The sequence below is a fragment of the Gadus morhua genome, chromosome 11 (genome assembly GCF_902167405.1).
Source record: "Gadus morhua chromosome 11, gadMor3.0, whole genome shotgun sequence".
NCBI classification, from domain to species: Eukaryota; Metazoa; Chordata; class Actinopteri; order Gadiformes; family Gadidae; genus Gadus; species Gadus morhua.
In genome coordinates, this window is record NC_044058.1 from 2,555,249 (window position 1) to 2,569,143 (window position 13,895).

The 13,895-nt window shown below is 45.2% G+C and overlaps 1 protein-coding gene across 1 annotated transcript in view; it reads right to left on the reverse strand.

Moving 5' to 3' along the window:
- LOC115553796 (juxtaposed with another zinc finger protein 1) overlaps positions 1-2,392 on the reverse strand; it is a gene marked incomplete at its 5' end in the record, with an annotated part of 219,932 nt that extends 217,540 nt beyond the window's left edge. Inside the window, 1 exon segment of the mRNA XM_075074215.1 lies at positions 2,281-2,392. Within this exon segment, the coding sequence (XP_074930316.1) occupies positions 2,281-2,392 (112 nt within the window).
- Positions 2,393-13,895: the final 11,503 nt, after the last annotated feature.

The window sequence follows — 13,895 nt, forward strand, 5'->3', positions numbered from 1 at the left end:
TTAGGATTACTGGGTACTCGTTTAAGAAGTTTTCCTCCAGAAGGCCTCTCTCAGCTGCAGTGGAGCTGTATGCTCTAGATCAGTGGTCTCAAACTCACGGCCCGGGGGCCAATTGTGGCCGCAGGATGATATTTTGTGGCCCCCTACTTGACATCAAAGTTTAGTGTTAGTGTGGGCCGCGCGTTATGACTTGTGATAGAGTGACCAGATGTCCCAGTTTTGCCGGGGCAGTCCCAATTCTGAGTTGCGTGTCTTGAGTCCCGACAAAAACCAAAGGACGCTAAATTGTCCCGGTTTCCACCCCTGTCCGCGATTACATAGCGAACATGATCTAATTATTGCCCGATCATTAACTTAGATTTGGTAAATTGTGCTCCTTTTCTTTGTGGAATACTCGATGGGGCCCAGCCTGACCCAGACTCTACCTCCAGCGGCCCCCATGTAAGTTCAGTTTGAGACCCCTGATCTAAATTAAATGAACACAAGCTAGCTAGCTAGACCATGAGAACGGTAAACACTCAGGTTACTAGTTAAATGCGATTAAACAATTAAATACAATACAAATATAAAGTTAGCAACGCTAATAAATGTAATGAACGAGTGTGAATGTTCGTGAATGTTCATGAACCTTCCCACGTCATTCGACGTCATTCGATCATCTGTTACCAGGCAGGTTTGGAATGGATTACGTATGGATTACGTAGACGGTACAAATTCGGAATGGGGGCATGTTGTAATGGCTGCATGTCGGACTGGCGGCATGTCGGACTGGCAGCATGTCTGAATGGCAGCATTTAAGCGTTTCATTTATTCGGCATGAACTGAGAAGTGTATCGTACGGAATTGAGTATTCCGCAATGTACATGGACAAGCACCACATCTAGCAACAGGACTGTCCATCTAGAACCAGGACTGTCCACCAAGCAAAAGGACTGTTTATCTGGCAACAGAACTTTCAACTGTTACGTATTTTAAGAACATGAGCTGCCCTCAAATAACCACTAGGAAGCATGACCAAACATATAAGCCGTAAATACTATACATAGCCACAAGGGGAGCAGGACCTTACTGAAGGCTGCAATAGCTGATCCATCGACAGAAGGCAGCACCTCAGACAAGTGAAGAGGCCGAGGCTAATACGTCACACCGGCCACGCCCACTTCACACAGGCCACGTGGATTTTGACCATAACAGTCTCTACAGAGAGGTGGGACGGCAGAAACTCTTGGTAGCACAGGACTCGCTGGGTTACAGTTTTGATCAGCTGGGAGTCGCTCAGCACGTGTTCGACACACTTCCCCTCCTTTTGCTCCGTAGTTACCATACCGAAATACTTTAACAAATAAAGTGAGTTAAAAGCGATCCGGATTGGACTACTTTCTTCGAAGAATGCTGCAACAGGACAGTCCACCTAGCTAAAGGACTGTCCAGCTGGCAACGGACTTTCCACCTAGCAACAGGACTGTCCACCTAGCAACAGGACAGTCCACTTAGCAAAAGGACCGTCCACCTAACAATAGGAGTGTCCACATGGCAACAGGACCTTCCACCGAGCAACAGGACTGTCAGGATGCAGGAAGTCACTAGCTAGCTTGCTAGTCACTACTTGCTAGTGGGAAAAACTTGGCCATGGCGGAGTGTGTATACTGAGGCCCCGTGAACACAAAGCCGAATCCATGGCGAAACCGCAAAGGTTTTGTACGGTTCGGCCTTCCGTCCACACGAAGCCGGCGAATCCGCTGACCGAAACCGCAAACTTCTGAAACCACCCTCGGAGGTGGTTTCAAATCTATCCGGTTTCGTTTTGGTTTCGTGTGGACGCCTGAAACCGACTGAAACCGCAAACCATGACGTCATCGCCCCACCCCTCGACCTCCTAGCCAATGGCTCTTAAGCCCGCGGAGTCTCAGAAATCACAACAAAAAATATGATGGCGGACTACAAGCTTGTAATCTTTCTGCAGCATATCATGTCCCTTGTTGGGTTGCTAAGCCATTATTTATTGAGAATCTAGTTCGCCATCGTAGAAGAGCTGTTTGTTTGTGTTGTTAGTGGTTCGGGGGGCAGCCTTTATGCGCATGCTCGCCTCTTCTTCTTCTGGATTTGTGTACCAGAAGCAGCGCCCCTTATGGGCCTGGAATGTTTACTACAGCGTTTCTACAGATCTATCCGGTTTCGCTTGGCTTCGTCTTTACGGAGATACTTCGAAACCGGATAGATCGAAACCGTAACGGTTTCGCCCGTTTCAGCTTTGAGTATGCATATTGTTGAATCTCTTACCGATGCGGTTCTCTTCGATGTGCCCGATCAGCTCGGCCAGAGAGTCGCAACTCAGCCCGCAGCCTCCGAATCGACAGATGTTGGAAAAGAAGGAGGCGGTGGCGGTGTCATGCCAAATTTGTACCGGCTGCCAAATTTGTACCGGGCGCGTCATCCATACGTATCCATTCCAAACCTGCCTGGCAACAGATGATCGCGTCGTCCGTTGCCGGGCAGGTTTCAAAAAACATTCGCGCTCACGTTGCCAAAGACAAAATAACATAATACAGTTAACGGATCGCTAGATAACACTTGTTTTTACTTTATATTTGTATTGTATTTAATTGTTTAATCAAATTTAGCTAGTAAACTGAGTGTTTAAAGCGGGTTTCAAAAAACATTCGCGCTCATGTTGCCAAAGACGAAATAACATAATACAGAAAACGGATCGCTAGATAACACTTGTTTTTACTTTATATTTGTATTGTATTTAGTTGTTTAATCAAATTTAGCGTGTTTAAAGCAGGTCAAGTACGAAATAGCACAATACAGATAACGGATCGCTAGATAGAAGGTTCGTGAATGTTCGTGAACCTTTCACGTCATTCGACGCGATCGTCCGTTGCCAGGCAACGGACGACGCGATCATCTGTTGCCAGGCAGGTTTGGAATGGATTACGTATGGATGACGAGCCCGGTACAAATTTGGCAGCCGGTACAAATTTGGCATGACAGCGGCAATGGCTGTAGCAGCCAGACAGACAGACAGATAGACAGACAGACAGCGGTGAGCAGAAAGAGAGCAGTCAGATGCTGGAACGAGAGGCGGTGCTGTCCTTCTTCTTCTTCTTCTTCTTCTTCTTCTTCTTCTTCTTCTTCTTCTTCTTCTTCTTCTTCTTTTTGTCAGTTTCCGGCAGTTTGGATCAGGGCTCCGAACCGGTTCAAGGAACGAAAACAAAAACCGAAAACGAACGGAATTTTACGAGGAACGGTCTTCAACCGTTCCGGAACAGAAACGTTATTCTGAAATCCCCGAAACCGGTTAATAACGTTTTTTTTCGTTCTCTATGTAGCCTATAAAATTTCACAAAAGTATAGCCTATTTCATGAAAAAATAAAAATATTCACTTCGCCGCCCGCTAAGCTCAGTTGTCACAAATTCCCACCACCACCCTGGCGAGAGGCGAGTTGGAAGCAACAGTTGCACTGAGCTCTATCTTCGACAAAGGTAGAGTGAGCTAAATTAACCGAGTCCACTATATCACCTTTGCATTGTTTCTTGTTGGTGGGCGTGCCCTTAACCTGCGTCCGCGTCCAATTTTCATTGACATGATTAGACAGCCCGCCCTCCCTGTTGACAGCCCTCACATGGCTGTGTCTACACACAGCTATTTGATAAATGCCAGATTATAAAACACTTATTTAAAAAATGTAGTCTGACTGTCAATAACAATTAGGGCTTGCATGAATGCCATTTTTTTAGGCTACTAATACTCGTTGGTTTTTCTGAGCGAATATTCGAATACTCATTCCAGAAAAACACACCATCAAAAACAACATTAATAATCCCTATATACTCCCTGGAACCGATTTTGACAGTATCTGCATATTTTGTTGAAGATTTAATAGCTTTTGAACGTTAATTAGTAGGCCTAAGTAAGTTGGAGTTACTTAGTTTTTCCCCGTGGAAGCGAACAGCTGTTGTTCCGTACCAAATCAGATGTCCTCTGCCATCTCAGCCCTTGCGGGAGCTTTTCAATTCATTCTGGAACGTGCATCTTTTCAGGGAATTTGTACATTAAATCCATAACAAATACAGAATATTGATTTTCTTATGTGTCCATATTATATCCACTATATTGACCGGGTATTCGCAAGACGCTCACGCTCTGCAGCAAGCCAGTCACAGTTGATTTGCGCGGCGCTGTACAGCGAACGTAAACAAACAACTAAGCTAAGGTTAGCATTTCACTAAGCATTTATTTTCCTCCCGAGATCCCGCTAATGTTGTTATAAAGTAAAGGGAAACAAGATATCTATTCTTCCTCCACCTCTCTCGCTTCTCTGCTTGGTGTCGCTTATAGTTTGCCTCCCTCGCTCTGGTAACGTCACGTAGGCCCTACGTGAAACAACGAAGCTCCGAATACTGATTTAAGCTTTGAATACTAATTTTCCCAACGAGTATTTGAATATTCGAATAATTCGGCCAGCCCTAATAACAATGCGGGACAACGTCTCTCAATTTGCGGGACGTGTACAAAGTAATGGAAATGCGAGACTGTCCCGCACAAAGCGACACATCTGGTCACCCTTTTATTGACCACAAAAATAGACTAGGCTGAATAACACTGCCAGAACGTTAAGAACGAACGTTATTTTACGTTCCGAACCGGTTCAGGAACGATATGTTGGTGGCGGAATGCAAGAACGAAAACATTAAATATACCGGTTCCGTTCGGAGCGGAACGATTGAAAAATAATTTCGTTTTCAAGCCTTGGTTTGGATACTGTCCAGCGTATTACTGCCCTCCACAAGTCTGATGATAAACTAGATTGCTACATACACTCCTGAACTGTGCAGGATCTGCAAAACTGCCCTGGTGATCAGTTTATGATTTTCAGAGTGTCCAAACAAGGAAAAAAACGAAAAAGCCTGAACTCCAAGTCCCAACAGTCCCAACAAATAATGCATGTCTTTCTGACCTATATTTTCTACACTCCAGAAAAATATGTTTCCCTGTCTCAGAACTCCCACAATCACATAAACCAGACACATGTTTTCCTACAATAAATAAAAAGTGATATGACCCAGCATTAATCTACACAGTTTAACTGAATCCCTACGGCACTGACAAGTTCAGGTATATCTTTTTTAACATGAGATTGTAGAGAGAAATAGTGTCTAACCCTGCTTTCTTTTTCGCACCCTCTCTGCCATTCCATCATTGAGCCTTCTTTAATTATTTCTCTCAGCTCGACTCTCGCCAGGATATATGAACATCTACCTCAAACTCTACTCAAACTCTGTTTTGCAATCTGAGCCACCTGCTCATTCCCCCCAACCCCAGCGTATCCCGGAACCAAATAAAAGGTTATGTTAGATCTAAACCCAATTCTAAAAAACACAGTTAGAATGTCAGTTATAATATCAGGTCGAGCCTTAGATCCCCCCCCTCTTAAAGCTTCCAGAGAAGCTGCAGGGTCAGAACAGATGATAACCTCTTTAGGTCTGGTTTCCTCAATCCACCTTAAAGCCCATAGGATTGCCATTACAGTTTTTGCCAATTGATTGAACACTATTGGCACATGCTTAGACCAAAGTAGCACAACTTGAAGTTTTTGTTACTATACCTTAAACACATTTAACCATACCTTAAACAAAAGCGCTGCCTTGACATTTAGTTGCAATTGTGCAACACACTTGCTCCTTTCTGCAACACACTTGCTCCTGCACACTACACACTATTTCATACATAAGACACAGTTCAAAAAGGAATTCTCAGAGTACCATTGGGAAAACACATCTATTAAAATACAAAACACATTGGTTAATTGAAAATACTTAAATAAACACCTGAAAACACTTACTTACAATACTGAACATCTATCAGCCAGCTACAAAAAGGCCAAAGGGCAATTGTGCACATCCCGGGGCAAAGCGGGGGAAATATATCATTGTGTGCCGCCATAAGTCTTCAAGGGTAATTGCACCTTCATGCTAAAATAGGTCCCTACAATACCCAACATATCACATTTCTAGATGATTCAGATTCAGATTCAGATTCAGATTTGATTTGTCACATACACAATACATTGCAGTGAAATGTTCACAGTCGGCTCCATGCTAAATATATGCATAACAAACATAACAAACAGTAAATACATTCAATATGTCAGAGGTTATTGCACAAAGTCTAAGGAGCGGGGTGGGGGGTTACTTAAATAAATATATACTGTATGTCAATAAGTGCAGTTGCTCAAAGTGCTTTAATCAGTGCCATTTAGATACCTCACAGCTTGGGGGTAGAAACTCTTCCTTAGTCTCTCAGTTTTTGCCGCCAGTGAGCGGTATCTGTTTCCAGAGCGGAGCAGGGAGAATAGTCCGTAGCCAGGATGGCTGGGGAACTCTGCAGGACTGGTTTGGAGGCTCTGAATTTCTTCAGCCTCCTGAGATGGTACAGTCTCTGTCTGGCTTTCTTTCCCACGGTGTCCAGGTGGGTAGACCACGTCAGATCATCGGTGATCTGGACACCGAGGTACTTAAATGTATCCACCCTCTCCACAGGGGTCCCATTGATGGATACAGGCGTGTAGTCCCGTTCCTGTGTCCTCCCGAAGTCCACCAGCATCTCCTTCGTTTTGCTGGCGTTGAGGTGCAGATTGTTTTTCAGACACCATTGTGACAGGCACCTCACCTCCTCCAGGTAGGCCGTCTCATCATTGTTTTGGATTAGGCCTACCACTACGGTGTCGTCAGCAAACTTTATGATGGTGTTTGAGTCTGCGATGGCTGCACAGTCGTGGGTGTACAGGGAGTACAGTAGAGGGGACAGAACACAGCCCTGGGGGGCCCCTGTGTTGAGGGTGAGGGGGGATGAGGTGTGCCGGCCAGCTTTCACCACCTGAGGTCTCTCTGTTAAAAAGTCCAGGATCCACCTGCAGAGGGCGTCGTTCAGCCCCAGGCTCCTGAGCTTTTTGATGAGGGTGGAGGGGAGGATGGTATTAAAGGCTGAACTATAATCAACAAATAATAGTCTCACATAGTTCAGCACTTTCCCCTTACTCTTGTCCAGGTGTGATAGGACAATGTGTAATATGTGAGTAATGGCATCCTCAGTGGATCTGTTGGGCCGGTACGCGAATTGTAGAGGGTCCAGGGTGCAGTGAAGAGCAGATGTGGGCCTTGACCAGCTTCTCGAAACACTTCATCACCACAGAGGTAAGAGCAACTGGGCGATAGTCATTATGACAGGCTGGTCTAGGTTTTTTGGGTTTGGGGATGATGGTGGACCTTTTAAAGCATATGGGGATGATGGACTGTGCCAGGGACAGATTGAATATAGCCGTGAACACTGGTGCCAATTGATCGGCGCAGACCTTGAGAACCCGCCCCGCTATCTCATCTGGTCCTTCAGCCTTCCTGGCGTTCACCAGCTTAAGTGTCCTCCTGACATCATGTTCAGAGAGAACGAGTGGTCCTCCACTCCCTCCTACTCCGTCGCTCTCCCTCCCTGGTGCAATGGCCCCTTGGCAGGTGTCAAAGCGTGCAAAAAAAGGGTTGAGGTTATCCACCAACTCCTTACTTGCACCTCCCGAGGAGGGGGGCGGGGGTTTGTAGTCCGTCATGATTTTTAGCCCCTGCCATACGCTCCTGAGGTCTCCTTGCTGGAATTTGGATTCCATCTTCTCCACATATTCCCTCTTGGCATCCTTCACTACCTTTCTCACATTGTATGCTGCTGCTTTGTAGTCATCCATATTGCCAGTCTCCAATCCTAATTTATATGCAGCCGTGCGTTGTTTCAGGGCATTCCGGGTATTATTATTTATCCATGGTTTCTGGTTTTCAAATACTTTAACAGTCACTTTGGGGACATGCATGTCTGTGGTTGTGGAGATAATATTAACGACATTCTCAGTGAGCACATTAATGTCAGTGTTAATATCTACAGTGCAGTTCTTGAACGTACCCCAAAGTGCTTCATGTAGTGCTACTCGCATGCTGTCCTCTGATTGGTCCGTCCACCGACGCACCTGTCTCGTCATCGGGGGTTCCCTCCGAAGTTTGTTGACATACGATGGCCAGAGGAAGACAGCAGCATGGTCGCTTTTCCCTACAGGAGCAAGAGACTGGGCCTTGTATCCACCCTTAAACGGAGTATAACAATGATCCAGTGTTCTTGACCCTCTCGTAGCACAGTCAATGTGTTGATAAAGGTTTGGCATCACTTTCTTCAAATTCGCCTTGTTGAAATCGCCAGCAACCGCTAGCGCGGCCATTGGATCGCTAGCCTGGTAGCTGTTCAGTGCATCGTGAAGCACTGTTAGAGCTGTTTTTGTACATGCCTGGGGAGGAATGTACACTGCTACGATTACCACAGATGTAAATTTGCGTGGAAGATAGTGAGGCCGACATTTTATTGCCAGGATTTCCACCTCAGGGGAGCAAAAGCGCCGCAGCACGGTGATGCTTCCGCTGTGACACCAGCACTCATTTACCATGATGGCTACGCCACCTCCTTCTTGGACTCCTCAAAAGTTCTGTCAGACCGGTAAACGGAGAGATTCTCCATCGGTTTTATGGAGTGGTCTGCTTTGGACGGATTAAGCCAGGTTTCAGTGAAGAGGAAGATGTTACAGTTCCTTATGTCTCGTTCAAATGCACAACGCAAACGGAGATCATCCACTTTCTCATCGTTCAGGGACTGGACATTGGCAACCATGATACTTGGCAAGGGTGGCTTGTGTACGCGGGCCCTCAGGGCATGCTTCACCCCTCCGCGTTTCCCTCTGGATCTTCTCCGAGGTTGTTGAGCTGCACTCCTCAGGATCTCAGCCGGGAGCGAGCGAGCCCAAACATCAGATGGACTACGTATAAAGTGAGTTGATAATTCGATGTCGATGAGTGCCTGGGAGTTGTATGTGATTATACCCAGTGCTGTATTAGCAAAAATATCCAGTGTTATCACCCAGAATACAAACAAATAACATAGATTTAGCGGTGCCGGCTTGACAGCTGCGGGAGCGGTCCGCGCCATCTTGGATCCAGCGTGATGCACTTCATGATGCAGCTGAACTGGACAGATCAGTGCAGCCGAGGTTTGTTGTCTGGGATAATGTGTGTTTCCTTCGGGCTGTTTTGTTCCGGAACTGGTACACCAACCATGAACCATTTGAAATTAAACTCGCCATTTCTAAACCCGACTAGTGTGTTGCTGCTGATCTGAAAGTGTTTTCATATGATACAAGTGTGTATCATTTTATCATCATAGTGACATTTTGTCAAAGGATTGCTAGGTTTCGATAGAAGAGTTTCAATTTGACATAGATGTGAATATATTTCTCAGTCAGTGGCGGACTCAGGGGGGGGGAGGCATGGCTCAACCATTGAGCCACGTGGCTCAATGGTTGAAAAAGCGCGCTAAAGTGCCCTTCAAGAGTGTCGAAAACGAGAGGAAATGCCTTATTGGCTGCCCTTTTCACGTGCAAAACATGATTAGGTGCCCTCTAGGGTGCTCCTTCATACAATAAATTACGTGCCTTAATGAGTGCCCTTATAGTCCCCTTCTGCCCGTCTGGTGCCCTTTTAGTGCCCCCTTTAGTACCCTGATAGTGCCCTTCTGCCCGTCTGGTGCCCTTATAGTCCCCTTCTGCCTGTCTGGTCCTTCTAGTACCCTGATAGTCCCCTTCTGCCCGTCTGGTCCTTCAAGTGCACTTCTGCCCATCTGGTGCCCTTCTAGTACCCTGATAGTGCCCTTCTGCCCGTCTGGTCCTTCTAGTGCCCTTCCAGTGCCCTTCTAGTGTCCTTCTAGTACCCTGATAGTGCCCTTCTGCCCGTTTGGTCCTTCTAGTGCCCTTCTAGTGCCCTTCTAGTACCCTGATAGTGCCCTTCTGACCGTCTGGTCCTTCTAGTGCACTTCCAGTGCCCTTCCAGTGCCCTTCTAGTGCCCTTCTAGTGCCCTTCTGCTCGTCTGGTTCTTATAGTGCCCTTCTAGTGCTCTTCTGCCCGTCTGGTGCCCCCATGTTTGAAAAAGTGTGCTAAAGTGCCCTCTCAAATTAGAGAAAGTGCCTTATTGGCTGCCCTTTTACACGTGAACAAAAAGTAATGAGTGCCCTAGGTTGCCCCTGATGATGATGATGTGCCCTCTGGAGCAAGAATATGGCAAACCGAAAAAAACATGTTTTGGTTAGCTATTGAGGTGCAGACGTTCCTCTCTTTGGTAGCTGACGAACGGGGAATGCGAGGCGTTGCTTTCATGTGGCGTCGCCATGACAAACAGCTACATCGAGTGGTACTTAAATCTCCACTGGATAACGAAGCAAAAAGCGGATTAAGAGTATGTCAGTACCCATAGTGGAAAAGCGCAATTAGATAGAAGTTAGAAAAACTTAATATTTTCAGTTTGCATAATCCGTTTAAAATGTATATACATTTTTTTAGCGTTCAAGATCATTCAAGTGTAGGTCATTTCATGCAAGAGAGACGATAATGGTCAGCTATCACCTCAACATGAAGGAAAACTTCCTTAAATGTTTCCGTAGCTGGCTGTCAGCGGTCAAAGACTGTATGGTAGCGGCACATTGAATTTTCTCCAGTCTAATTTTTACCTAAATGTTAGTTAAGATGAAAGCAGTAAGGCATCCTCCTTTCTTTGGCTAAAATGTGAAAGTGCACAATGATGTGAACTCATTTTGGTGTTTATAAAGTCGCTAGAATAAGGGTAAACAGTGTCTTTGAGGCAATTTTTTTCTGGAGGAAGACCCCCAGACCCCCCGTTTAAATTATGAGCCCAACTATTCTTTTAAGTGCTACATGGAGATGTAATATATAAGTGCCCCGAATGGGACCTTCAAGGCAGCGCTTGCTAAGGTTAGGGGATAGGACCTTCCAGGCAGCGCTGCCTTTAAGGCTCCGTTAGGGGAACAAAACACCATCAAGTACGAAAAGCAACTGTGTCCGCTGGTGGGGCCCCCATGTTGTCCAGAATGTGCCCCTTTTATTTTTTCGCCACTATTCTCAGTCATGTGTCTCATTTGCTTGCGTGTTGAGTTTTGACACAATGAAAAAAAGTCAGATGTGAAAAAAGAGCTCGCATTAGAGATGTGCCGGCCAATCTTCAGCTGCTCCACATACATCTTAAACCCAGCTCTTCCCACTAACTGGATCTCTAGATCCATTTGTAAAAATAATCTAAGTATTGTCTCTAATCGAATGTAGATGTTCTGCTATTTTGGAGTTACCACTTTCTTATCTCATTCCTGCAGAAAGACCAGTTCAATGTTCAGCTCGGGCAGCACCCAAAATGGCATTGGTAAACAGCTTGAATGATACGCTACACTAACCTGTTACAAAACCCAGCCTCCCAGCCCAGAGGTGGTGCTCGCGGTAGCTTTCTCGCCTTTGGGGGCGGTGTGTGTGTGTGTGTGTGTGTGTGTGTGTGTGTGTGTGTGTGTGTGTGTGTGTGTGTGTGTGTGTGTGTGTGTGTGTCAACCCAGCACGGTGAGCGAACCACCTCCTCCCAAACAGGACACAACTTTAAGGGGAAAAATCCCAAAAGGCATGTTTAATCCTTAACATAACAAAGTCTCTGAAAAAACAAAATAACGAAAAACCTGGGAGGAATCAACGGTCCCATCCTTCGTGGGTGGAATCCCGTCATCCACGAGGACCGGTCTCTCCGTAAGGAGCTCCAGGGCTGGGAGAGCCCCGAATGAGTGGAGAAGCATGCTATTTAAGCCCTGCTTCTCCACCTGTTCCTCAGGTGAGCTGCATGTCCTTAATTGGCCCGGGCCGGGTTGCCACAGTGTTTGTGTGTGTCTGTGTGTGTGTGTGTGTGTGTGTGTGTTATTGACACCATGCACATTGTCAATTGTGAATTGCCATAGGCCTATCAAAGCTCACGACTTACGGAAGTGTCAACCCCTATTATACCTAGTGCAGTGTGAAAAATGAGCGCCGCTGATGCTGAGAAACATAAAGAAGACATCCATTTATATCGACCCACATCGTGTTGTTGTACACGATGTCGCCACAGAGTGGCAGTGTTTTTCAACACATCAGTAAATTACTTTGGAACAGTAGGATATCCACAAACTTAACGCAAAAATTAGCATGAGTATCATTCATCCGTAAAGCAACGCAAGTAGACCAGGGGTTGATTCATGTCACGACATTATTCAACTCAATCAACTTCCAGGGATGTGATATGCTACTTTGAGTGTTCAAATCAGTTGTGGAAGAAAAAACTCATATAAAGCTGTTTATCATTTTTGTTTGTGTGATGATGATGATGATGATGATGATGATGATGATGATGATGATGATGATGATGATGGTGGTGTAAACGATGAGAAGGATGATGATAATACAAATACCCTACCTCCATTGTTCCAAATTATAAAGGTTAAATCATCGGACACAGGCAGATGATGAAACGGGAAATGTGTTCCCAAAGATGTCATTGCCTATTCCTATAACCTTTAGATTTTCCACCAATCCATCAAACGTTGCCTGTATGCCGTTACTCTCTCTCTCTTCACGTGTATTTGGCAGCGGAGAAGTCTTGGATCTAGGCCTGGTGGTGCTGTAATGGGACTTTGCTGGGACCAGCCCTTCATCAAGGCACACCAGTAATGGCAAACCCATTTTTCCAAGGATACTGGGAGCAGTGTGGGATAATATGGCAAAAGCATTGCAACACACCCCATTACAATAGGCTAGTTAACTGGTTGAATTGTATTTTTATTTTTTACTTTTATTTATTAATGAGTGAAAGTTGCGCATTACTCTCCATTCATTCATTCATTAAAGGCCAGTCAAATAAGATGGGGTAATAGTAGTTAAACGTGTGATACTCTGTACCAGCGATTACGGAATAGGTTGTTTAACAATCTCAATGTGGACAGTATCTATTCTGCTAAAATCTCTTTTCACTGATTACCAAGCAACGTCACATGTAAATGATTTTCTTTGTTTCTTATTCTTAATGTAAAGACCAAGACCATTGGACTGATTAAAATAAGCATATGAGAAATATGTCGATATTTGTCATTTGTGTGTGTGTGTATAATGTAAAAAATGACTCAAATAATCAAAAAATAATTGATTTATTGTGTATCTTTTTGTGAATTCGTATAAAGTTAGAAGTATTGTAATATTTCACAGTCTTTGTCGCATGTCATTCACTTTGCTCAACCTAACAACAGATTGTGGCCATGTACCTAGAGCTCTCTTGACATGTCCAGGAGGTATGGGACACATACATACACAATAGCTAAAACTATCCTTAAGGGGCTTGTGAAATACATGTTTCGGCCTCTGGCTCATTTTATAACTACTCCGACCAGTAGTTGAATTACGCAACAGCTCCCCATTTTTCAATGTGACTTTGCTCAGAAAAAGGGCTAGATGGTAGAGTAGCCTAAAAGCTTTAGCATAATATAGATCAACTCCGCTTTAGTGGGGGTCATTGCCCCACAATGTATCGACTCTTTACACCTCTAATAGTCGCGTCCCGGTTGAGAAATATATCGGCAATAAAGAGACAAAGGGATGTCATAAACGTTGATTAAAGCTCTGGTTAGCAGAAGGAGCTCTGATTTATGGACACTTTTCAGACTGCGTTATTGTTTCAGTGACAGACCCTTATTGCTTCTGGAGGAGTGCTGCGGAGCCAGCGGTAAACATCTCTACCTCACGAGGAGTCATTAATCCCTGGAGGGGATGTACCTTCACTACCGTTGTCTTTGGTCTGAGAAATCACAGCCAGCCGGCACCAACAGGTCACAGATGCCATCTCCCAGAAGGTAAAGAGGCTAGTCCTCTCTCCGTCTAAAGTGGCTTTACGACCTGCGCGGTTCATCCCTGTCACCATCCAGTTCCAAACACGAAATGGACGTGGAGGAATCGGGTTGTG